The following is a 27,872-nucleotide window of genomic DNA, read 5'->3' as shown; positions in this document are numbered from 1 at the left end:
ATTATCATGTTGACTGCGGCCGATGCGTTACCAGATCAGCAGTAAAGGTATTAACTAAAGTAAAAATATCAGACGGGATACAAAATAATCAAATTAAACTATAGTATATATTTTTAAAATAAAACTATGTTCTTCATGTACAAAATATTTTACACTTACACGTTAGTAACTACATTACATTCTGGTTAGTAAAAATCTTCTTCTGCGATTTTATTTGAGTCGCCTTGCTGGTTTTTAATTTGGTCTTGATTTTGGTACATGTCAGCAATCTGTTGGACAAAGGAATATAATAATTAAACAATGGTTAAATATTCAATTATTTCTAACTAATAGAATTGTACTTACACTTTAATGTGTGAGACTGTCTAATGTACATATTTGATTAATATGTTTAGCAAATATCAGTTGATTTAAATTGTGAAATATTTTTCAATATGCATGCTGGTTGTATTTTTACTGAAGTCTATTCTAATGTTATCAAATAAAAAACTAATAATATTGCTGCATGTAATAACACAACCAAGTGGTATTGGACTGAATGAACAAGTGGTGTTGGACTGAATGACCAAGTAGTGTTGGACTGAATGACCAAGTGGTGTTGGACTGAATGACCAAGTGGTGTTGGACTGAATGACCACGTGGTGTTGGACTGAATGACCAAGTGGTATTGTACTGAATGACCAAATGGTATTGGACTGAATTACCAAGTGGTATTGTACTGAATGACCAAGTGGTATTGGACTGAATGACCAAGTGGTATTGGACTGAATTACCAAGTGGTATTGTACTGAATGACCAAGTGGTATGGGACTGAATGACCAAGTGGTATTGGACTGTATGACCAAGTGGTATGGGACTGAATGACCAAGTAGTATTGGACTGTATGACCAAGTGGTATTGGACTGAATGATCAGGTATTACAGATCATAAATTTATATTTTTTCCAATATGTGTACAGAACCCAATACTTTTTCCCAATATAGAGTGAGGCAGAGGAACTTGCTTGTTTAAAAATTAATATGAAAAGAAATTAATGAAGATATATATTGAATTCTTTTTATATCATAAAATACAGCATTTAAATTTTATTTTGACTCAGTTTTGAATATAACATCAGGCAGATAGAATCAAATGTTCTCAATACACTGCCTTGAACGTACTCTGATGTTTCGTTCACCTTTTTCCACCGTAATGACTGGTATGTTGGCGATAGCTAAAAGAATGTTGTTCTTCAGTTAAGCCAGAGTCCTGAAATGATTATTATAAACCAGTACATTGATACAGATGTAACAGTATAGTTGCCTTCCCCTAGGGTTGGCGTCTGATCTCTTACTAAGTAGATCGGTGTCTTCTCGGGTTGTGGGTCTGATTACGGGACATGATCACCTGAGGAAGCATCTTCACAGAGTCGGTATCCTTCGGGAGGATCCGCTTTGTAGAATGTGTGACGAGCAGGAGAAAACTGCTGAGCACCTGCTCTTTGACTGCCCTGCAATAGCAAGGGAGCGGTACGCAATATTTGGTAGTCTGGACAAGGGTGGCAAAATTTACCAGGAGAACATGATTGGTTATTTTCCGTGGTTTGTAGAACTGCTGAAACTGTAGACCGGTCGGCCTCGTGGTGTGCGCAAAAAGCCCCTGAGGCTTAAGCGCATGACAATAGGCCGCCCCATAGAAGAAGAAGAACAGTCAGAATCCTGTGAACCACCTGTCTGTTTTATTTTTTTTAAACCCATGCACTAATTAAATTTTCTTCACATCACTAGCATTTTACCCATGGAACAATAGACAAGTGGCCAGAAACACAACCGCAGGACGCAATATTAAAATGAGTGCAGAGTCCATATTGTGTGGCGATCATTGAGCACCCATAAGAAAAGTACGCTTCAACGGCGAACGCTTGCTCTACCTATGTACACTCAATGAAACAAACTGAACTGAGTGGATAAACAACCTTACGACCCGCTCTCTCGAATATCCGTATCCCTTACCTCCTCAGAACAGCAGTCGCTTCACGGGACAATTCAAATAAGCAAGTTCCTTTGCTCCAACCTGTACAAGGGGATACTTAAACCTAGTAGGATATCTGAAATGTTTAAATTGCTCAAGTCATACTTATACTTCAAAAGAGCATTAGAATTTGTAATTTGAGAATTGGAAATCGATTTTTCACGATTCGGAATTTGATTTTATATTCAAAATTTCTAGATTTTCTAACACTAACTATAATACTTACACATACAATTTAATTGGAATCAACACAAACCTGTTGCGCTGAGGTGGCCTCTTCTGCAGTTTTGTCGTCTCTGATTCGGATAAACCGGGGAAACCTCAACGATATCCCCTTGTCTGGATCAACCTTGAGCAAAGTATTACCATTCAGTACTAACAACACCATTGAAGCAATCTATTGTTAAGTTAATAGTAAATGGACTTTTCTTACCAAATCTAAAATTTTATTGTGTTCTTTCTAACTATCCTCAACAGTTTTAGTGTTGCAAAACGATTTACCAGTGTCAGTCCTGGGACAGAATAAGTCACAAATTTTGTTGCCTTTGTTTTAGATTTCTAGTCAACTCTATTCAATTAACGTATTAATGAGTGCGTACAACATACGCCAAGCATTATGAAAGTTACACCTGAATGCGTATTGGTTGGTAATAAAGCATTTGGAAATAAAAGCACTGTAAACGTTTACTCGCACTATAGTTGCTAGATTCTATCACTATAGAGGACTAGGATTTGTATAGCAACACATAGGGATAATTGAAAATGTTCCAAAAAGAACTCTGTTAAGATTATAATTCAGAATTAATGTACAAGGTGTTTTTTTTTTTTTTTTTTTTTTTTTTTTTTTTTTTTTTTTTTTTTTTTTTTTTTAGTAAGTACCGTTACAAAATTCCCCTGCCGCAGCGCTGCGGTCACTGTCCCACTCTTGCGCACTGTCTACCTACAAAGTTCTGTTGAAAGCAAGAGACACAATTATGGCAAAAATCTATTGTTTTCAATACATATTCCACATACTTCCGTCAATTGAGAATCCTGTTGACTATGAACTATATGCTGTTATTTGTTTTCTTGGCACTAAAGGCATGAAAGCAACTGAATTTACCTTCAGAACTGTGAAGTGTATGGAAAAAACACTGCGTAATGAAATGGCATTCAAGTGTGTAAGAGCTTTGAAATATGACCAAAAGAATGTTCATGATGAGAAACGCAGTGGACGACTCTCAATGATCACCAACGATTTGGTGCAGAAAGTGAATGATAAAGTGAAAATGAACAAACATTACACCATTTCTTCATTATTAGAGGAGTTTCCTCAAATTTCAAAAAACATTCTCTATGACATCTGTATTGAATGTTTAAACTTTCGAGAAACATGTTTTGCTGTAAAACGATGTCTGTCCACATGTGGCAAAACGAACACATGATCTCGTCACAGCATTTTGTTAGGTACAACCTGATGATTTGAGCTACAGTTATCGATCAAAGTACACTCAAATATTACCTCAGCAGTTTATGACAAGAATGTGAAGGCATGTTCTCTTAGACAAATGTACCATTCTTTAACGTTATATAAATTATGAGAAGTCAAGATCAAAACTAAAAATTTAGGAACAAAATAAAATTATGTTAATTAGCCTAGCTATATTTGTTTACCACCATGGAAGCCTAAAGAACTAAATGCCATGGCTATCTAACCCTGTGACTGCAAAGTTTTAAAAAGTAATTTATTTATACCTAATTGTTAATTTAAATAGGTTAGCTTTAAAATTTACAACAAAAATACATTGTTCCCACATTACACATTATTTATTAATTACTCGTGAAATGCTCTTGATTTGATTTAATTTAATTTTAGTTTTGAGCATTAGAAATGTTCTTGTAGTTATACTCAGGATAAGTGATAAATTCTAAGTTCATCTGAAAAAATAAAAAGAATTTTTATTTCATTTCACAGCAGCAATTTGTGTAATAAAATCAGAAGTTCCAAATAGCTATATAAAATTTTCTGCTGATATTTAAAATTCAATCTAAAAAGGTATTAAACTATATTTTGTTTTCAATTCATTAAATCAGCAAATCTAAACCTAAGAGAAATTTTACCGATCCTTTAGAAGGATCTAATTAAGTGGTTTCATCATTAGCAATTATTTCAAGAAAATGTTTTAGCTACGACTACTCACGATGCCGACGGCAGCTCGGTGGACAGGAGACAGTGAGAGGTCGGCGCACTTGACCTCCCACACCGCGGTGGCGTCGAACCACTCGTCCGGCTCGTGCGAGGTGTCATACCGGAAGTACGGTCTTGGACTCGGGATCACCATCTTCTTCAGCGTTTCTGTATGCTTCTGCAAGGCCTCGTCACTGAACCCTGTCCCCAGCTGTAACATTCAGAAAGTTCACAGAAATGTGTTACAGGTGTGTTCAGAAACAAATGCATAATAAAAACATAAAATATGTGTTAATACATAATACAGCAGAAGATTTGGATCAGATTAATAGGATTATTATTCATAGTGTTATACACCTCAATAATGGAGAAAAAATATTAAAACTAGAAAAAATTACAACAAAACTTGAGGCAATACTTCCAATCAAATGTGTGTTTTTTTAGAGTAAACAGTGAGAACATGTACTGGTGAATTGGAATGGAGTCTGTAATTACAAATTAAAACGTTCGCAACAATCTTGATTTTTTAATATGCTGTATAAATTTTGCACTATATATATGAAAAAAAAACTGTAAAAATGGGCTTCTCTGTGAATTATTTTATGAATTTGAGTACCACAGATTAACTAGATAATTATTTGTGTATATAAAACAGTAACTGTATTCACAAGACAATATTAGTAAATGCTTAGTTCTACAAACAGCACAAAAAGTGCAAATAAAATTATGTAAATCATCAAACGACAATAAAAATTCATTCGTTAAAACTATGATAAAATGCTTAATTGTTACTACAGTTTTGACACAAACTGTTCAAATGTATGATTAAACATTTATTTTTAACGGTACATTCATGTTGATGTGTCAAAAATGTTACAAAAGGGACCAAATTAAAGCTAACAGATAAGGAAGTGTATATTTCTAAATCTCATGATTCTAAAGATTTAACAGAAGTCACATCAAAAGTAAATAGGTGTGCCTTCTGTTTTGAAATAATGCATATTTCATTACAAATAGTCATGTATTTTAGAATTGAAAACATTACTGGTTGTATCGATTAACAAATGTTTAAATTTTAACAACTTTTTTTTTATTTAAGGAGAAGTTGATCCCATTTTAAGCCTTATTCTGCCCGTCCTCATGGGCCACTGGTCTGTGCGAGGAGCTTATCAAACGGAATAAGGGGGGGAGTCGATACAGTACAAGACCGAGGTGAATTTTGAAACATCATCATCATCATCAGATGTTTCCGTTATCACGGGTCGTCGTACACAGCCTCCTCCACTTTTGTCTATCATTCCAGGTCTCCTCTTCCTCCACCTGTATTTTCTGTAGTCCCCTTCTCTCTATGTCTTTCCACACTTGGTCCTCCCATATTCCTCTCGGTCTTCCTCTTGGTCTTCTTCCTCCTTCCTCCTTCTCCAGTGCTATTCTAGGCATTCTATTATCTCCCATCCTCTTCACATGCCCCATCCACTGTATTCTTCTTCCTTCCATTGTCTCTTGCAGTGAAACTACCTTCAATCTTTCTCTGGTTATTTCGTTCCTTATTCTATCTCTTCTTGTAGTCTTCTCTATCCCTCTTAAAAATCTCATTTCTGCAGCTTGCAATCTGCTTAAATCATTTTTAGTCCACGTCCACGTCTCTGCTCCATATAATAAAATTGGTTGGAAATAAGATTTATACATCAATACTTTTGAATCTTTCCCAATGTTCCAACTCCACACAATCTTCTTCACCATATTGAAAGACTTTCCACTATTCCATATTCTGTTTCCTATCTCTTCTCTTATTGTATACTTCCTATTTGATTTTAATTTAATTTTGAAACATGATTCGATAAAATCAGGATCTCTGGGATTCCTACTTTGTAATTATTATATTATGTCATCATTCCTTTGAACGTTTGATATTTTATTGTTTTGACAAGTTCAACTTAGAATTCTGAAGATTAGGTCTAAAAAATGTTTACGTTTTACGATTGATATATCTTTGCTTACACTACAATTTCTGCAGAGAATGATCTAATTCCAAGTATTTGCAGAATTGAGAATTGACAGATCTCTAAAAAACGCTTGACATACCTTGCAGACAGACTGGTACTCCTCCGTGTCCGGGTGATAACAGGCCAGCAGGAAACCTCCGTAGAGTCCTGCCCGCTTCCCCTTGCCGAAATATCCCCCAACCACCACCAGGTCCAGAGTGTCACCCACCCCGTCCAGGTAGTCCTTCTTCAGCTTCAGCCAGTTCCGGGATCGCTTAGCAATCTCGTAGGTGGCATCGCTCTCCAGCGTTTTCACCATCAACCCTTCACAGTTCCCTGAAAAATCATAAACGCTGAGATTAGTTACAACTGTTCTTCTAAAAATTAAATTTCCAGATCTTAAGAAAATTTTTTTATTTTAACCAGATGGGTTCACTTTTGGCTGGTTTATGCCTTCCAGTTGAACCTACACTGAGTACAACAAAAACCGATGTGTACTTAAATCTGGGCAATCTTATGGATGTCCAGGAGCAGCACATCACTAACCGCAAATGTTGAGATATTGGGATGCTAGGGTAGACCGATAGGCCACCTCTGTCTGCTTTGACTGGACAGACTGGTACAGAGTTGGCCTCCCCTTCTTCCAAGGAGACATGACTGAAATTAATACCCAAAATCCTTCCAAATGGATCTTGTCAGGAGGCGGTCTCTACCACCAACCATAAACATCCAAAATATCCTGTCACTCCAGACACAGCACAAGGTCCTTTTAGGACTAAGTGCAATGTTTCAACTTCTTGACCATACTTATTAAAATACTTTTCTGAATTTTTTGAATGATAAAAAAATTCACCCCCCCCCCTTTTCAAATGGGGGGTACGGGAGAATAACTTAAAAATTTTAAAATTGCAACCATTATTTTGTGACTTATAATTTGAATGGTCTATTTATTAGGAACACAATGGCATGAATAAAACATCTCTACATTTCTAGCAAAAGTTATGGGCAAATAAACCCTACATCTCAGGGTGTAAATTAAGTCCTGTGTTTTGATTGAATAGACCTTTAAATGACACGTCACAAGATAGCGGTTGAAATTTGAAAATTTAAAGTTACCCCCTGTAAACCTCTTTGAAAAGAGTGAGGCAAATTTTGTTATCATTAAAAAAAAATCCAAAAAAGTATTTCAGTAAGTCTGGTAAAGGTTGTACATCAATATCTCAATCCGTTTGGAATGTATCCAAGCGTATCAGGACTTAATTTACACCCTGTATAACAAACATCATTTTGTGTCAAAACAGCAATAGTGGCTTCCTGTTATCACTGATCACAATTATCACAGGGTATGGTGTAGTAGAAAATTTTCTACCCGGAATCCACTTGATTCCATCTGACTACCACTTTCAGTTTAAACGGCTGCAGTTTTCTATTAAGGTATGTTTCACCAAAGCCTAAGGTCAGTCTGTGATAATGGTAGAAGTTGATTGAGGATTGACTGTTTCTTCCATGATCCAACCGTACGTGACCTGTTCATGAGTAAGTTCTCCTGACAGTCTGGTATATTTCAGTCTCGGCAGAGAACAAAAAATATTGTTCACCAGGAGATTATAACACAGCATAGAATAAGTTCAACTTCCATTACCCTTAACTGACTCCTCTAGGAAGTCCTGGACCTCCTCCATCGTGGTGGTGTCCAGACTGGTGGCAAACACTAACTGTTCCTCAACCTGACGGAAGTTCTCTTTGAGCAATTTCCGCCGTTCCGCCAGTGGCCGCTGCACCAACGGCTCACCGTTGAGGTAGAGTAGGTCGAACATGTAAACACACACCTGCACCTTGATCTCATCCTCCTTGCAGTCCTGCAACAAGCAACCAATCACTGAGCATTTAAGGACAGCAAAATTCCAAATGGTATAATTTTCTGGAGAAGTTCAGGAAAAGTGGCTGAGCTTCAGTTGATACAATAAAAAGCACTGAGTGAAGCTGAATAGAATTCACATTGTAAACCTTTATTTATTAAATCTGAAATTTCAACAGTTATTAATATTCACATACATATATAATTTATTGTTATTTATAGACTAAAGAATCTTATCAATGTAGAACTATAATACATTCATTAAATACTCACAAAATGTCGCAATACTGGACATTCCTTTCAATAGACTGAAAAAAGTAAAGTCCAGCCACATCATAATGGGCTTAGTCTCTACAATAGATTGCCTGTAAGAATAAAATATACTTCTCAACAGAATCCACAATCACCCATGGACTGACCTTTTTCTTGCGAGTGCTGAGCACTTGGAAGGGCTGTATCCGCTTGTTGACACAGTCCCACGCCACCGCCTCAGTGTCCAACACACAGCTCTTGACCTCTGACCCCAGGCATGAGGGCAGGCGACCCACGATGTCCGGGTATTTGCTGGTGTTGTCCTCCTGGTTCCTGCTGTATACACTAACTTTGCCGTCTTCGCTCAGGTGGATCTGCAAAAGAACATTGTCAAGTTATGATGTGCCCAACCAGAATCAAGAGAACAATAGAACCTAATGTTATATGTTGCACAAGAGGTATTTGCATACCAAGAACTAAAAGAAATGAAAAGGATCTAACCTAAATGACAAAAAAATACACAAAAAAGAGATGATCAAAAAATATGTAACAAACAATATATAATAAAAAAATCTACTATTAAGGTGATTTTCTATTTTATGACAATTCTACTGCCTGCTTAAATGTAGTTTTTAGCTTAATTAACCTTTTTGCTTGACTGATGTTAAAAACTTACAAACTACTTTTAAAAGCAGATACAAGACTAATTACAGAATTATGCAATTTTTTACATTTATTACACATTTGTTGACTTAAATCAACATTGCTATTTTGCTAAATTTCTATACTTAGGCCAGCAACATGTTCTATTTAAGAAACTGTTTGGATTTTATCATCTTATATACTATGTAATTTCGAAATAACAAACACATTTTATTTTGATTTATTTAAATTCAACGATAACATATATTGCTGTAAACCTGTATATGTTCAAAGACTATTTGATATTTAAAACTATTTGAAATTTTCTAAATTCTTAGATAAAAAATATTTTCAAGCCTTAGAGTCCCACCCTTTTGTGTGACGCAATTAAAAAAACTCAAATAATATTCAATATTTTACAGGCAAAATATTTACAGGCAATATTTACATAAAAAATACAGGCATATATATAATTTTCCAATATTATTATTTTCTTTGTCATGCTGAAAAAACTTATATAGGTGCAACAAATCATAATTGCTATGGTATATTAATTTATTTTTAATGATTTAACTAAAACCCTTACGTGACCTGCCAAAACCGATTGCCGTTTATCAGTAAGTAGACTACCACAACTGGTAGAAGTTAAGGAATTTCCTAATTAGTGGAGAGGGGTGAGACAGAGTGTAAAAGATGGCACCCCTGCATAATCCTGTTATTTTTTTAAACCGTGAAAGCCCAAACTTGTGATGATCCTTTATAAAGTCCGATTATGACGGAGGTATAAAACATTTTCAAGTGGGTATGGATTATTGTCCTTTAACCCTCCATCGGGCGCTAAACGGAGTTTTCCTCCGTGTATGTTTTATTATTAAAAATAGTACTACTTTTCTGATGTCGGCAGTCGTTTCCCGCAGTGTACTTCACGAGCATCTTTCGGGGAAACGAAACAATAGCCTCCCGCTTTTATTTATCAAAATGTGTCAGTATGAGGTCTACTTCCGTGTGTGACTGGACAATTCCTCCGTGAGCGCCCGATGGTGTGTTTGTAGTGCTTGGACGAAATCACCGTGAGCGCCTTATTGTGTTTAGTTTTTATGTTGTAATAATCCGTGTGCGCCTAAATGTGTGACCTGTGATGGTTTCTTTTTAAATTTTACTATATATTTTATTTGAATTTTGTGAAATGGAGAATGAAGACGAGAGACTTGTTAGTACAGTACCAGTGTGCTAGGGAACATTTCAGTAATGATTATGGAGTGAACATTGTCGCTATAACAACCAGAAGGAAAATGTTTTGAAGTTTTGTGCAGTGTGTAAAAAAATTTTTAGTAAAGAATAAATTTTTATTTCAGAGCAATAATTGACATTACAATTGTATAATATCTCAAGAATTGAAGTAAGTTGTTTTTGTAAGAAGTTAAAAACTAAGTTAATTTCCATACATATTTACAGAAGGTTAAAACATTTTTACAATTAATTGCATTATTCCTTAAAATTAATCATGTTGTTATTATATAATAACATTTTTTAAGATTTTAAATTTCTTATTTGGAAAATTCATTACATAAGAGAGTAATTTTTATTAAATTTCTAAAAATGAATATATTACATTGTAATTAAATCAGTATGAATATTTAAACAAATAAAAACAGTTTAAACGATTATGATATCCATTATTCGCCAACCTGGAGGAAACCTCCGTGAGCGCCTGATGGTGTTTCTAATTTTAAGCGCCCGATGGAGGGTTAAAACCGTTGAGTAACAACTAATTAAAACGCCACTGGGTTACAAAGAATCCCCTACAAAAATATACCTGAGCTCTCTCTCCATCATACTTCCATTCGCAAGTGAACTTAAGTCCATCGAACCGTTGGAGCACTTCGGACACTCCTTTGGTAGGGTGTGCCAACATGGGTTTGAGTGGTATCCCTGGAGTCAGACGACAATGCTGGGGAAGTGCCTTCACCCCCTCACGCAGGATCACAGGGATGATCATGTCATAGTTGGGGCACTCACTGCAAAGAAGGGAGTTCTTGATTCAAATCGGATTCATCCATAAATACAGAAATTCTTAATGTCAACACTATCTTTAAGAAATAAAAATCATGACAAAAGCAGGCGGTGTATTAGTCAGGGCATCAAGAGCCAATTTTAACTGTAAAAGCACACAATGATTTTCTTGAAATTGATGAGGAATGTTTCCCGAGAAATAAATCAGTCATCAGCCACATTGATTTTCGTGGTAGTGGTCGATATGGGAGGGAATTGCAAGGGTTAAAAATAAGAATTAATAACTTTTCTCAGATTTCATTTCTCTTAGCTTTGTGCAACTGTAATACACACAATTAAATGATAGAAAAATCATCGTCAAACAAATAGCTAGAGACTTAAAACATCACTTTAAGGGTCTTTATACTGTTAGCGGACACTGATTTAATATTTATTTTGTGTATGACGGTTGACTTAATTTGCATCGTGCTAAGAAAAATATGATCTGAGACAAAAATATCATGTCTCATTTTATACCCTCCTATTTTGATTTCAACCAATTTAATTAGTGCAGACGAAGATTGTTCATTCTTAAGGAAAATTCCTCTATCAATTTCAAGAAACACCAGGTTGTGTGCTTATATAATGCAAATGCTTCTGAACTGCAACTCTTCGTACATTACTTTTATTGCCAACTCAACCTTCTGCTGAGTGAATTAATTCAGCAATTCTGTGATTCGATTTGATTTCAAAGTATAATGTATTATTTTTTTGATAAATAATATAACTTCGGAGAGTGAAGTTTTGTACTTCATCTAAATGTAATGATTGTGTACATACGAGATGTGGCTAGAAAATAAGCGGATTAGTATTAGTGAAGCCACACAACAAATGCAATAAGGCTGAATATCGTACGGTCAGTCACATGATTCCCCCCCTACCCTTCCTTGTGTTTTGTCTGGCTCCCGTAATTATTCTGCCCGTAACGCCAGTTCTAAGCAATACACCTTTTGTCTCTGCATCGGCACAGAGCTTCCAGAAAGAACAATGTGTGAACATAAATTTCTTTACAAACTTGGAAAATCGGCAAGTGAAACATTTGTAATGTTACAAATGAATAGTAACGACTGTTGATCATAAACAAAAAGTGTTTGTAAATGATTTTAAAATGGCTGCGAAGACACATGCATTGGCAGACAATCGTCATCAAAAGCATGCTACACCGAAAAGATCGGTAACCTTGTTCGACAAGATCGTCGGTTAACTATCAGAGATTGCTCTGAGAAAACAGGAATCGACAGAGATAGTGTTAGGAACGACTGGTGAAAAACAGTCATGGATCCTCCCCCAAGACAATGCTCCAGCTCACAAAGCTTTGTCTGTGAAGCCGATTTTGGCCAAACACAACATCCCTGTCTTTGATCATCCACCCTACTCACCCTACTTGGACCCATGAGACTTTTTCTGTTCCCTAAAGTCAAGTCAGCTTTGAAAGGAACAAGATTAAAGACTGCTGAAGCGGTAAAATTAAAAGGGACGGAAATCAAGAACAGAGTTACAGAAAATGATCTGCAGCATTGTTACGTAAAGTGGAAAATTGGCATGAAGGGGTGTAGAGATCGAGAAGGGGAATATATCGAAGGTGATAACATCAAATTGTAAAAATCTGTGAATAAAATTTGTTTTCACCTTCAGTTCAGTCATTTTATACTCTAGAAAATTGTATGTTAATCAAATAATTTAGAATTGAAAGCTACCTGAAATTTATTTGTACCAAAATTCACAATGTATAAAGCTTAAGCCTGTAGTAGTAATTTAAATATTGTTGGTACTAAATCATCAAAAGTATCTGTTGACAGAATAATAAAACTAAGACTCACACAAACATGTAGGATTTTAACATGTTTTCTGGGTTGTTAAATTTGGTAATCTTTCTTATATTGACGTGAGTCACTGGTAAAATCAACTCATGAATATGGTAGACTTTGGTATCTAATAGATAAGTGTAAGTCAGCGCTATAGCGCTCTAGGTGGAACTGACGGAACTATCAGAGTGTGTTGTATTGGGGAGCCCCAACTGTGTACTATGTTAATTTTTTAATTTTGTCATGAATCACCCGTGCCTCATGCCACTAACTGTTTATATTCATTTAAACCAATATTGAATGAACCTCCAAAACAAAAAGATCTCCCCTGATGCCATAAACGTAGCAGACAATGACAGCAGCTGAAATCGGCACGAACAAGTGATACAACTGTGTATGTCTGAGTCACAAGTGATTCATGCTGCACAAGAGAAATAACTACGTAAGCAAAATAATTCATGTGCGCCATGAACCCCCGTTACTCATATATAACACTCTTTATTATAACAATAACAAAATGTGCTTCTCTCCTCTTCAATCCCTAATTAAATCAGTAAAAAACTGTTAAAAATCTACATTTCACAAAAAGAGTAGGTTGGGTGAATTCCAGGACGGTTCTTAACTAAAAGTACAAAGAGTCACTTGTGACTCATGCCGCGAAGAACGTATTAAGGAAAGAATTAAAACTCACTGTAAATTTTTGAACTGGGAATGCAAGAAGCTCTAATGCAGCTGGCAAAGAGGAACAAAGTTGCCCTTGGCTGGGTGCTGGGCAATCTTGGGAATGAATCAGCAGACACCCTTACCAAGATAGGCTCTGAAACCCTTTTGGTAGGGCCAGAGCCAGGCTGTGTAGCCTTCTACTACAAGAAAGCTCTAGTAAATGATTGGGAAAAGAGGATCACATCCAAGGCTTGGAGAAAGGCCTCAGGACTCAGGAATGTTTATCTCTCCATATCCAAAAGGATGGTTAAAACTCCTAGCCCTAAAAAAGGAGGATATATGACTAGTATTTGGGATGCTGACAGGACATCTTAGGAAACATCTTATGAAGGTGGGTCTAAGCCAGACTGATGAATGCAGACTCTACGGAGAGGTAGAAGAATCACCGAAACTCACACAGTTAAACTCTCCTGCCATTTGCCAAACCAGAAAATAAATTCCTAGGAGCTTATCTCCTCAGGCTCTTCCCTCCGTATAAAAAAATAATTTTTAACAATCAACAAACGTAACAAGAGTTATCAGGACTCACCAGTAAGTGGTCTTGATGATAAGGGCCTCTTCATCCAGTCGAGACTTGAAGGCTTCGGCTGACATTGTGCTGGCAACGTTAATCTTCTCCGGAGGAAAGCCTTGACACGGCGGCGTAGTCACACAGGCTAGTGCGATGGCCTGACACATGACGTAACATTACCATGTTGAACATCGACACAGTCATTCAGTTGATTCATTTCAATCCACAACTAAGTGATAGTAAAGGAAAGGGCTTCACCTGCAAGACAGATTGTTCTGCCAGTCCAATACGGAGTTTACCGGCCAGAGACCGCATCAGGAAACGGGCCTCGGAAAAGCGGCACGCCACAAACATCGACTGGATTTTGTCTACTTTCTTGCCCATTGACTGTAACAGGAAGCCTACATTCACATTGACTCAAATTTACCATATAGTTTTAATAAGAGTAAAGGATCATAAAATCCTTTATTGGAGCCAAGAAATTTAATTTATTAGCATATTTTTTCTGTATACATTAAATTTCTTTCAGATGTCACTGGATCTGTTACCATTGCTTCTCAATGCACATTGTATTGCTTTGAACTAAATTAAAGTTTTATGACAAGGTAAGGGACATTTCAAAACTTTTAATTTAATTGTTATCGTGGGTTTGGATAACACACTGTCATAGCAAGGAGTAATGGTTTGTTGTTTTTGAAACAACACAAGTGTATAGCTGTTAGAACAGGTGTTGGTATATTGTTATGATAAAAAAGTTTGCACTTCTACTGATTTTTATTTCTTCAGGATCCCAAATCGTAATTTTGTTTGTTTTTTTACTTTATTTAATACCAATTTGTGAAATAATGTTGTGTTTGCAGAAAATATGATTTATACAGCCTATTAACCCTTTAACTGCTGCGTTCCTGAATTTGAGGTAAACCCTGAGCACTGGGATTAGTTACATACTAAGATCAATTAGCATTGAGTATTTTTTTCCCATTTTTAGGAGTTTTTGACAAAACATGTTATTTAAAGTTTAATAGAATAAACCAGGGCTGCCCAACCTACGGCCCGCGGGCCGAATCCGGCCCACGAGTCAGTTTTATGTGGCCCGCCTTGTTGCCAAAACAACCAAATTTGTTTACAAGCATTTGAAATATTAAATAAATACAAATTTTGAGAACCAAGCAGTCCAGCCGATTTCACATAGAACGAGCCGTATTCATTTGGTGGAGTATGAGTGTTGAAAGAAGTAAAGTAGTTGCAGACAGATTTCACTGACTACGGTGGTGGCTGCCGGTTGGCGAATAGAGCGCGCGTAAAGCACGGCACAGCGCGCGGTGCGGCGACATAACGCCTACCCAACTCAAGGTCACCACTCATTGTTCGGTTCGACTTATGTATGTGAGCAGGCATTTTCCAAGATGAACTTTATTAAATCAAAATTTCGGTCATTCCTTACAGATGAACATTTAAAATCTTTATTAATGATTGGGACCACTAAGTTTGAGCCTAAGTGGAAAGATATTCTCAGCACTAAGCAATTCTAAGGATCTCATTGAACTTTTTGTTAATACTGGTATTTTGATTTTAAAATATGTAAAACAAAACAACTTCACTTTTTGTCATTTATGGTGGTACTTTGTATGTCCTAGTATCCTAGTAGGATTAATTAAAATCAATGTATTCAATTTATTGGTGACTTTTTTATTATTCCCTCAGAATTAGAGCAAACATCCAAAAGTCTGGGTTTATACTTATTTCTACTAAAAGAACCTAAAAAAATAATATATTATAAAACCTTTACCTAACAACTAATAAATAATAAGAAATTACAATAATCAGGAAACAAGGGCCAAATAACCTTAAAACTCATATTTTGCACATGATTTCTGGAACAAACCCCGGGCAATACGTTTTGTTTGGGGTTCCAAATCCCCTGGGATGTTGGCCCGCCTGGCCATAAAGGCTTTACAATGTGGCCCTTGGGTACAAAAGGTTGGGCACCCCTGGAATAAACAATTAACAAAGTTAATTGAATTAACAAACTTCTTAGTTAATGTCAGTTTGTCAAATAATTATAACATATCACCACTATCACACAACTATCTAGGGAGCAAACAGAATACTCACAGCCTGACCGGACATCTGCGCTATCTCTTTGAGCTTGTCAAAGACACCGCGCACAGTGAGTGGAGCCGGCTTGAACATGACACGCTGCGTAGACTTGCTCTGTTCCGCCACAATGCCCACATCTCCTGCAGCCGCTACGTCCGACTTGATCTGCGCAACAGACCGCCCGGTGGTCTGGGCTATCGTCTGAAACAATCACAAACTTTGGTCTCATAGAATGTAACAAGAAAATCAAATGGAAATTTTTTGCTGCCCTTTGGCCTTTAGACCCAAAAATCAATAGTTGTTCTTTGGACTAAAAGGAACCTATATACCTAAGTTCGAGTCTCTAGGACTTTTCTAACAAGAGTTATTGCACAGAGACAAACCCTATCAAGAACCAGACAGATATATTAGAACAGTAGACTTTGACCAAAACGACAAACACAGTTGTATCCGATATTATAGATTATGTCTCTTGGAGAGTTTTTTAGTTCACAAAAGGCCTTCGGAATGCCCGGTGCACGCTCCCTGCTTATTGCGGTTAACAAGGAAGTATTTATAAACGACCTTCACTCTGGCAGGGGGAGGGGAGTGCCCTTTGTCTAAGTTGTGCAACAACCTGCTCGTCAAGTTGTGCATCTCCTACAGAGCCATAACCAAACATATCTGTGGCGTGTATTACTGCTTTCTCGGTTTGTCATGAGTGCATATCTACTACGTATCCCGTTATTATTCTTTTATAATGAAATTAAAATTTATTTGAAATAAACAGTTGTGTAAATAGTTCTTTTTTATTTTTATCCATAAATACGCTAATTTTAAGTAAAATGCAGTTTTTTACTTTTTTGGTTTCATCTTTTATAATTTAGCTAAAATAAAATTAGCTTTGAACTTAAAAAAACAAATTATTTTTTACTTGTCTTGGCGTTAGGAGGAAAGTTAACAGATTTATTAGTGGCGTGCAAAGGGTTAATTATTTAGTTTTAAATAAAAAATGAAATTTATACACGCTTATCAATTTAAAAATTTAGAAGCGTGGTAGCCAGTCACCTTGTACAGCGTGGTGTCTGCCACGCCCAGCTCCAGACTGTGGTACGCCGGAGCCAGCTTGTTCAGACACAGGTAGACGGAGGGTAGCAGATCGTCTGGACTCAGCACCACCACAGAGCGAAGGTAGTTGGACAGTATCTCAATCATCTTCAGCCTTGCCTTCACACCCTCGACCTCCTCCAGCGTGCGAGCCAACGCCAGGTAAGGGACCCTGTGGCAAGAGTCAAATTTGTTGATTTCATGTTTTTATAAAAATTCACAACACAGTGCAATTAAATAAAATTCTGGATCGAGAAATAAACCAAGTTTTACAAATATGAAAACAGAAAAATTAACTTAAAACATTTCAAAATAAAATTATTTGTATGTATAACTGTTAAGAAAACAACACTTTCGGTCACTTTGACATTGGCAATTACTAAAGTTTACTATGTTCCTATCGGGGACAAGATCATTATAAGTCTTAGATTATAACACTAAATTTACCATCTTATATTCAACAATCTTAAGAAACAGAAGATTGTACACAAAATCTGAGAAGCACTATTGTTTTGTTTTAAGTGGCACCTGTTTCTTTCAAATGGTATTAAACTTTACAAACGAATAAGCGTACTTGAGTGCTTTATCATGTCATTTCCCCCTTAGACTTTTCTGCTTTTCACTGCGACACGAATTGTGTACCGACATTTGAACAATTGCAATCTGTATTTACCGCAGTCGATCGGTTAAGAACTACGAATAATTATGCTTGCAGTTCCAGCTATATCTTTACATACAATTTTTGAGGGAGCATAATCAATCCATATTAGTCCATCAAGTGTAGAGTGATGCCCTTACACAACTCGGTAGGTAGGCTTCTGAGATTGTTTCAAACTGGGGAAAGAAACCGTAGAAGGTCTATCTGGACTGTGCGAATTTCCAAAATGTTGGTACACCGGTAACTCTCGCCTTGCTCTTTTCCCTAAAAAGAGTGATCCCTGATATACTGGAAGAGGTTGATGTCTCTTAACCCCCTTACGGCTTATTAAAAATTACAAAAATCAAAAGAAAAGTGTTCAATTTATTATTAGGTATTTATTGACAAATTTTAATTTTTTTTTTAAACACAAAATAATTATTTTTTAAGCTAAAAATGTACAAAAGTGTATTTTATTAATAAAAATAAAGGTACATACTTCTTCACAAATTATATATACACACTTATATATCGCAATCGCTGCACCGGTGCGCAATTCTCAGTGTACGATGTACTTTGAGCAAACTACTCATCTCGATGGCAGCCAACCAGTAGCCCACACCATCTAACGATAAAGCAGCGAACCAAATGCTGTTAATTGTTTCACCGCTTTCCCGCTAGTTCCTGTTTCTCACAGATCAAAACAAATGAGTTATTGTTGCACGAGATTTACTTGTCAGCAGCATTTTTTTAGTCGTAACTCAGCTACGAACTAACTTTCCAAAAGCTGTTAAGGGGTTAAAAAACAAACGAATTACAAACGATTCACCAGTTATATCTGTGAAAAAAAGTTTTCTAACAACTGAAAGACTTAAACAGTTAAGTGGGATTGCTGCTGATTGTATGTGAAACGCCCTGTCACCATGTCATGGCAGTGTGTGCACAGGATTACTCTAGAAGATAAACCCAATAAACAGCCAAATCTTGACAGTATTTAACCCATTCACGTAAGAACTCAATTTTTTGACCTTGAGGTACAATGTTGGAGTGTGACGACCCCAGCATATAGTTCTAAGACCAGACCGGTAACATCGTATGCGGTCTTAATCAGCCAATTTAAAATATTAAATCATCAGTAATATATTTTAAATTGGCTGATTAAGACCACAGGAGCATTAGATGTCGAATAATCTATGAGTAGACAGTAGTTCATAAAGATGCCGTTAGATTTGTTTCTATCGCCTAAAACGTTAAATGTCGTATATCGTAAAGAGTGGTAAAGTGAACGCTTGGAGAATTACAGACAACAATACAAAAATCTTTAAAATCTCAAAATCGTTCTGATAAACATGGATATAAAATTCATTTCGACATAGCTTCTACTTAAAAAGTTATCATGTGAGAATTTATGTGGGTTTTTTGAAAGTCAGAATGTTTTGTAGAGCTTGTACTGTACTCAGATTGTATCAACTTTTGAAGCTACGAGGGCTACCCAGAAAGTAGAGTACGTTTCGCTCTGTAGCTGCTAGGGGTGGGACTACCGCGGCCATTTTAATGTCAGGGCGTTTCTCTGTTAAGTGGCTATCCAGCCGTGCTAGAGAGAGGTTACTGTCGCTCCTGGTTGTTTTAAAATAAAAGTTTAAAATGTGTGACATTGTCTCTAAAGTTGATGATAAGATTTAAAAAGACCACCGATTCACAATAACAGAACTCTCCCTTAGTTTTCCTCAAATTTCCAGGAGTTTGTTACAGAAAACTGCTATGCAAAAGTTAAGCCTGGACCTTGCATCCAGTGACTTTTAATTGGGCAATGAAAACCTGGCTTGCACCACAGCGCTGTGATGAAAATGTGAAACTGCAGGAGGGTATGACTACCTGCTTCAAGTCTCAGGTGGCAAAATTTTATAACACTGGAATTTAAAAACTAGTTCAGCGCTATGATAAGTGCCTAAATTTGTTTGGTGACTATGTTGAAAAATAGTATTTTAGTGCCACTTTCAAATTTGTATAGTTCAATCTTTTTCTAGAATTTTATTTTTTGTTTATATAAAAACGTAATCTACCTCACGGATAGCCATCATAATAGGCAACTTATTTTAAATAACACTCACTTTTCTCCGTGCTTCCAGAAAGCATCTTCAATGGGATGGTATTTGCTCTTGGATGGGTCGTAACTTGCTCCAGGGTCCGCCGGAGGCGCACTAGGCTTGCCGTCTTTATCCTTCTTCACTCCTGAAGAAAAACGTAATAAGTTAATAGATATGTATCAACTCAATGGTAATGTGTTTCGAGACTTGGTAAGTTTGACTATGATTTTTGCATGCACACTCGTAGTAGAAAAAGTTACAACAGTTTCAATACCCTTCCATTTTAACCTCCGCCAAAATCAGCAATACCGATATTCAATTTCTTCTTTAGAAGAAATTCCTCTATTGATTTAAAGAAAACCCAGATTGTGTGCCCATACAATTCAAATTGTCTCTTAGACTACTATATCCACATGTGTTTATTTAAAATACTAGCTAGTGCCTGTATTCTGTGTACAATAATGGTTACTTTCCACATAACTGTTAGTTTCGTTGCTGTTTTATGATTATACATGTGAATTTTAATTTAAGAAGCGAATAAATTAAATTCCGGGTCAGTCTGACCCAATAGGTTTTTTTGTACATAAATATTTTGTAAACAAAAACATGATTAAGTACATATATCTCAAGTACTTCGTTTATAGAGAAAATCACAAAAATGCATGAAAATTTAAACGAACTTTGTATCTTCCACTTAAGAAAATTTGGTTTAAAAAAATATTAATTGTAGAAAAACATATTTGTATACAACCGAAAATACTAAAAGGTTAACCTAAATTGTTTTTCTTAATTAGGTCTTTATACATCCACCTTAAAATTGGTTTAAAATTAAAATGTGAGACAAAACAAAATGCTTGACGGATTGTTACGTTTAACAACACTGCATTCATTACTTAGTAACTGACACAGCGTTTTTAAAATATCTAACATTAATTTATTTATAAAAAGTTGAATGTACCAAAGAAACTGTGAATCTGCTTCTTCTTAGGTGAAGGAACCTTTTCTGATTCCTCTTTTGGTGATTTTTCTTCCGTACAGCCATTGTCTTCTTTCTCAACTTGATCTGATTTTTCCTCCGTCTTTATCTCATCAGATTTTTTTACTTCAGATGTTTCCTTGGCACTCTTACTTGGTTGTTTTTTAAACTGGCTAAGCTTTGACTTTGGAGAGGTTTTCTTTTTTGTTGCTCCTTTCGGAGTACTTTTTTTGTCTTTTATTTCACTTTTTGTACTAGCTTTAGATTTTTTTACAGGTATGTCTTTTGCAGGTTCAATCACTTCGGCCTCTTCCATCGGCGAATCAGATTCTGAATCATTGGGCAGCTGTTTAAAATCTTCATCACCAGAAGAATCACCACTTTTTTCACCTAAAACATTGTTTAAACAATAATTACAAAATCAAGTATTTCTTATGATTAAAATCAGACATGTGTTAAGAAGAAATCTACCAGTGCAACCTGAATACACAATCTCAATGTTAATATTAAATCCTTTTACAGTTTTTTAGGTATCTAAAATTGTATTGCTTTGCTACATTTGTTTGTAGTTTTTTTACAGGGACTGGTTTCTAGAGTTTAGATATATACTTTTTTTATGCAAAATTAAATGTTTAAATGCCCATTATTTTTTTATATATTGTCCACAAAGTCATTTTCACAATATGTGTCCATATAATCATCATATGAAAGAAACCAATCATCACCACTTGTGTACCAGATATTTCTATGGTACAATAAACACTAGAAATAAAATCATACAATACCTTAGGACGAGTGACAGCAGGTCACAACACGCGGTAGCTGTCTGCACAGTGCGACTAAAGCGAAATAACCAAGGTACAAATGCTCACAACAGAGCACCAAAAAGTGCTGATATCTATCAGAGAACGCCAGGACTACTTGCGCATTATACATATGCGTCTTGCGCAATATTAAGACAAAATTACGTGCCAGATCGTAGAACGTGATCTGAAATCGGAAAATTTGGATGACCTGAAGTCGGAAAAGTACCAATCGGAAATGCCCCTAGCTAGCTGTCCGGGATTCATGTATTTATCGTTCACCTTATATAGCCTATTAACAATAGTAGATAGGGACATAACGGCCTCCGGCTAATACCAAAATATCAGAAAACTTACAGTACAACCTAAAATACAGGCACCTTAGATACTATGAGTGCAGTATGGAGCTAGATTACATTCCAAAAACTTCATTAGGAACTGTGAGGAAAACTGGTAGCGTTGTAGTAACCAAGATCAAGGATAACGATCTTAATCTAAGATGCACTGATGTCATCAAGTGAGCTGCAGGCCCTTGTTAGATTTTTGTTAGTTGTTTTGATATGTATAAAAATGTCTATGAAACACTACTGGTGAAACGACAAAGCGTGTTAAAAAATGAAAATGGTTTGAAATGAGTTTTAAATTATTATACTTACCTTCTAGCTTATTTTTATTTCTTTGCTCATCTAAAACTTTTATTATGTTTGGGTGCAAAGGGCTGCCAGCAGGTAAACTCCTTGTAGCTAAAACAGTTCCGAGAAAATTTCTTTCAAAATTGGTGACTAAGAAGGAATTAGGGTTATACAACTAATATATAACACAGAACAATATACTAAGAAGTACTGCAAAAAATACCAGTAATTCTTTTTGGTGTTTTTAGAGGTGATGTGGATATCTGTTGTGAAGAACAACTGCTTTCTTCTTTTGGAAATCTAGTCTCATTTTCTTTGGTGTCGTCTTCACTTTCTTCTGACACGTCTTTTTTATCGACGTTACCATTGGTGATTATTTTCTTTTTCGGTGGAGATTTTCTGTAACACCCGGAACCTGTTAGTCTGCATATACAATCTCTAATTTTATGGTGTGTAGCATGATGCTTGTTACAAATCAAGAATGTTAACCTCTAATAGTTACAAAGAATTTGTTTTAAGTTACATAGTGGACATTTTATATTTTAATGATTATTCCAAATTGTTATAGAGTACAAAAAAAGTTATTTGATCTATTCTACTAACCATCAGTTTTTAGGCATAATACTTGGTCATATTCTGCTTGGAGAACAAAAATTCTTTCCTGAATAGAATCAAACACTTAAATCTCTAATCTACCATACACCTTTAAACTGGTAGCGAGTCATTTTTTATTCATTCATAAAAAATGGCTTAGCTCAAAATGCTTTTGAATTTTATGGAAAAACTGTAAAACTATGATATAAGGCAACACAATTGTATGCTGAGTGAATTTTGAAATTAGTTCAGAGGTGACAAAATGTTTAAATTTGTTTAAGAAATGTAGAAAAATAATAGAGAATAGGGGTGTGTACATGAGATGTACATAATATATGATCAGTATCTATTCCAGTCTTCGTACAGCCTAATTATAGGTACTTTCAAGGCAAACCTCTTATTAACTATAAAACATTAGCAATTTGCAAAGAATAATGATTTTCAGTTCAAGTATTCTAACGCCGCTCTAACACGATTGGACACAAAAGAATCAGCATTATCAATATTTATATACCTAACAAATGTTTTACAGATTATCAAAATTAATCTAGTGCACTCACTCTGTGATAGGACTTCCACCACTTTCTTCTTCGTCATCACTGTAGATTATTTGTCTCCTTTTCCGTTTTCCACTTTTTGCAGGTGAAGGACTTCGGCTCACTCCATTTTCCTCACTGTACGATAAGGAGACAGTTTTGACAACATTAATGACACAAAATCCAGGAGGTGATCTATCGTTATTGGTACAACATAACAAATATTTACAAGCCAGTGTATGAGGCTTCAAAGAATAAATGGAGCATCCCTTTGTAGGCATTAGTCTTACTCTTAAGTTATTAACAAGTAATGCATCTCTTTTGATATGTGTCAAACAAGTTCTAAAGGAATACATCACTCCGGGCTGTGGTAAAGTACACTACAAACTGCTAGACCAAACGTTAGATATATTCAGTCCCACAGTTCATTAATATCCATACTATATTAAAGAAGATTCACATACCAAATGTTTTTCTTTGGCGACTCTTCACAATTTTTGACCTTTGATGTGTCTGGATTCTGAGGTTTTGGTTTGAAAAAAGACCTGAAACACATAGCAGGGATTATTTCTAGTTATTTTTCATATAAAGATGATTATGGTGATAAATATTGTAGTGGATAAGGACAGATACCAATAAATTGTTTAGAGTAAAAGAACTGATTTGTTTATGAGATAAGTTTTTAATATTTTCTTTCTGTTGTAATTTATGCTACAGTTCCTAATAAGATGGTGAAGATTATCCATTGTTCTTTCAGTTCTGTTGAATATTGTGTAAATCTTTTGGGCATCTCGACCTTGTTTTATCTAATTGGTTACTTATGATTTATAAAAATAGTCATTTTTATTCTCCTTTGTGGGCTTGTGAGTGAAGTTTTCCTGCATATACAATCTGTCAGTGCACTTCAAAGTATATTACTTATTAATGTGTCAGACTGGACAGGAAAAGACTTGTTTTGTTTTGCTTTATAATGTGAATTTAAATTCTTTCTATACTCCTACGGTAGCAGTTAGAGACCATTACTGTACCCCTGCTACAAAGAATAATATGATTAAGTGGGAAATTATAAGATTAAAGGTCAAGGTGGCAAATCACGAATTTGACGTTATCAACGTATTCTGCTCATCCTCCTGAACAAAAAATATATATGGTTTTAGGGGATGCAAATGACAAATAACATGATTTTAGAGGGTATATACATACACCTGTAAATAGTTAAGTTCTTAATGTTTTAATTTGTATGGTGTTAAAGGGTGCAAATGACAAATAACATGATTTTAGAGGGTATATACATAAATAGTTAAGTTCTTAATGTTTTAATGTTCTGTTTGTGTGCTGTGTCTGGATATCTGTAAATATTATCTGCGGGTGGGACTGATAGCGTATCTGTTATCTGAGCGCTCTGGGGCAGAAGTCAGAGATAACGTGTACTGTAGCTTGGATCGAGTGAGTGCGTGACAATCATGGATCAACCATCCACTAGTTCGACCAATCATAGTGAACTGGTGTGTCGTAAATATTATCTGCGGCTGGGACTGATAGCGTATCTGTTATCTGAACGCTCCGGGGCAGAAGTCAGTGCTTCACTAGATATTGTGTACTGTATTTTGGATCGAGTGAGTGCGTGATGATCATGGATCAACCATCCACTAGTTCGACCAATCGTAGTGAATTGGTGTGTCGGAGCGTTTTGTCGGGCATGTCGGGAGGTTACGTTACGACCAAAACGAGATTATTTAGTTTCTGTACATTCTGTGGACCACACTAATGGTAAGTGTTCTCTATTAATGTCCATTTATATACGTATTCATATTAGAGGTATTCATGATTTATTAAGTTTTTTACACGGTACATAATTGCCTTTCCATTACAATTCAATTTATATTTATGATCAGCCCCTCTAGAATTTGATATTTTACTGATAGGTACTATCTCGAGGGATGTTTTTCTTTCCTTGACATCAGCGCAGGCTTTGGCCATCAGAGGCACTCGTCTCAACTCGATAATAACTAATTAATTTGTAGCTCGAAAATTTAAAAAAAACATTGTTCATTTGGATCAAAATTCTGCTCATTTCAGTATTATTTTTCATTTACGTTTGCAAAGATGGCGCCGCATCCAATGACGTCATCACAAGGTTGAATCATGGTCACAAAAGGTAACGTGATGCCCGATGTGGAAGTAGAACATGGAAATATTGCTCCGCGCTTGAACAGTTATTCCATTTTTTATGTTCTAGAACTTCGTTATTTCTCATTTCCACCCCGTCAAACCTTATATTGTATTGTTCTGTAGGACGATTCCAATAAGTTAATAACACGAAACTCGTATTTTGCCGCTCCGGCCGTTAATGTGACAATTACCATTAAGTGAGTTAGTAATATTTTTAATTCTCAAGCATTAGTGATCAGTCTTCTGGAATTTTATATTTTACTGATCGTTACTATCTTGTGGGCCCAGCAGATGGCCAGAGGCATTAATATCAGTCCATTCAACTACTAGTTCCACAAACGAGATTTTAAAAACTTTGCTTTTCTGAATTACTTTTTACTAGCTACATAAGCATTTTCCTTCTTGAGAAACCCTCAAATATTGTGAAGTGGCTAAAGTAAACATTTACCCTTATTAAATCAACCTAATATCACTAAGCAATGATAATACCCTTCTGAAATCCTTATATAACAATACAAAAAATATAGATAGCTTATTTAAAGAGCTGAAGTTAGTGTGTCAAAAACTATGGAGCTACACTACAGTAACACATAGATCTACAATCTATTACGTCAAAATAGTAATCAACTATGGTGTTTTTACTTACGTTATACTTTTCTGAGCCATCTTACTTGACACCAAACACAGAAGAGGATAATGTGGATTAAGCTTTAACTAAAACAGATCTTTTAAACTCAAAATAAAACGAGAGGTTATAACAAACTGCACTACAAAGTTAGAGCTAAGCCGAAGCTGGAGCTCAATCGTCAAAATGGCGGGAATATTTACAACAGCTGTTTGGAGTATTAATGACAGGAACAATCGATGTACAGCATACTGGAGGATATTTATATATTTATTTCACGGTTTAAACCAATTTATATCATATAAATACAAAATAAAATCAACAAGTTTTTACCACAAGACAGTAAGCAGAGTTTGTACTGCTAAAACTCATGCATTGTTATAATATAATATTGAACTAGAATATATTATTCAAATACTATCATTTAAACAGAGAAAAGGAAAATACTGTTATCACTTAACCAAACAACGGTTGAATTATTCGCAGTAATAAATGGACCAAATTATGTACATTACAGAATTCTCTACTACAAACGATTTTTAATGAAGGGCCTAAAACTAAATAACAATCAATTAATAATAACAATAAAGATCTCAATTACTGTTAACAATAATAAACATTTTACAAATTGACAGATATATCTCAAGAATCAATGAGTAAAAACAACAATAAAACTAATATAATAACAACTCAACAATCAAATGTGACATAAGAATAAATACAATAATGCAAGTTATCGTAAAATATTCAAGTGGCCAATAGCATATGGCCTGTTTGCTGTGCAAGAGTTTCTCTATCAGTTGGGTTGCCGTTTTAATAAATAGCTTATACATCAACAGCACCTTCTTGAAGGTTGTCACCTTGGTGGAAAAACTAACTCCGAGATTAGGTTTCCATTTTATTTGGCATGGCCTCGGAATTGTACTACAACTAACAGATGTAGGAGGTTGATGCAGAGCTCTTGACAATCATATGACCTGTTCGCCTTTGAATTGCGGACGTATACGCCACTGTACGTACCTAACTTCAGGGAGAACTAGGTAGCATTAATAACTTGATACAGGAGTAGATTATGGAGTCTCCTCTTGGAGGGTAAAACACTGACATCGCTGAAGAAATCGAGCTCCAAGGACACGCCATTCTGATCATCCTCGAAAGAGGAGAATGAATGATGGTGGTTCCATTGTGTCTTCTGAAGTACAGATTCCGGGATTTCGTTACGCCTGAAGGTTTAGGGCCAAGGGTTTACTTTACAATAATACAGTAAATATTGACACCTTCACTGCGATACGACTCATGCACCGACTTTAAGACAGTGGGAGTAGTAGTGAAGTAAGCAGTATATGTGTTAATATAACAGCTATCAAAATGAACTCATAGTATTTTTCATTTACATTCTATATAGATTGTTGTTCAAATACAACTTATTGTTCCACGATTTAACCATATTACCAAATGTATTCAGGTTTAATTTTATTTATTAAAAAAATGTAATTTGTTTTACAAATCAAGTTGTCTTAGTTCTTTTAACTTAACGCGTTTTATGTCCTCGAAATTAATATTGTGAATAACATAATATGAATAAAAGTTTAAAAGTGTATTCATATTATGTTATTTAT

General features: G+C 35.6%; 1 protein-coding gene across 2 annotated transcripts; it reads right to left on the bottom strand.

Annotated features, from left to right (window-relative positions):
- Positions 1–93: 93 nt before the first annotated feature.
- LOC124367333 (DNA ligase 1) lies at positions 94–26,452 on the bottom strand. 2 transcript variants are annotated; one of them, XM_046824070.1, is made up of 18 exons: positions 26,275–26,452; positions 23,921–24,001; positions 23,481–23,594; positions 22,550–22,725; positions 22,351–22,437; positions 20,874–21,281; positions 19,940–20,060; positions 17,153–17,363; positions 16,121–16,306; positions 14,264–14,392; positions 14,024–14,163; positions 10,731–10,932; positions 8,440–8,646; positions 7,805–8,021; positions 6,263–6,498; positions 4,191–4,388; positions 2,267–2,359; positions 94–269 (listed from the first exon to the last, which is right to left on the bottom strand). In XM_046824070.1, exons 1-18 carry the CDS (start codon positions 26,292–26,294, stop codon positions 186–188), a joined length of 2,910 nt encoding a protein of 969 aa, XP_046680026.1. In that variant the 5' UTR covers positions 26,295–26,452; the 3' UTR covers positions 94–185. The 2 variants fall into 2 exon arrangements, with proteins under 2 accessions (XP_046680026.1, XP_046680027.1); XM_046824071.1 differs by lacking the exon at positions 22,351–22,437.
- Between the last annotated feature and the right edge of the window lie 1,420 nt (positions 26,453–27,872).

Source organism: Homalodisca vitripennis, chromosome 8 (genome assembly GCF_021130785.1).
Source record: "Homalodisca vitripennis isolate AUS2020 chromosome 8, UT_GWSS_2.1, whole genome shotgun sequence".
Taxonomy (NCBI): domain Eukaryota; kingdom Metazoa; phylum Arthropoda; class Insecta; order Hemiptera; family Cicadellidae; genus Homalodisca; species Homalodisca vitripennis.
The sequence above is the reverse complement of the archived record's forward strand: the minus strand, read 5'-3'. Positions and strand labels throughout refer to the sequence as shown.

Coding starts and splice junctions, on each gene's coding strand:
- LOC124367333 (XM_046824070.1), bottom strand. CDS start 26,294: ATGGCTCAGAAAAGTATAAC. Junction 21,282..22,350: donor AAATAAAAATAAGCTAGAAG/GTAAGTATAATA, acceptor ACAATGTTTTAG/GTGAAAAAAGTGGTGATTCT. Junction 8,022..8,439: donor TCAGCACTCGCAAGAAAAAG/GTCAGTCCATGG, acceptor TGCTTGTTGCAG/GACTGCAAGGAGGATGAGAT.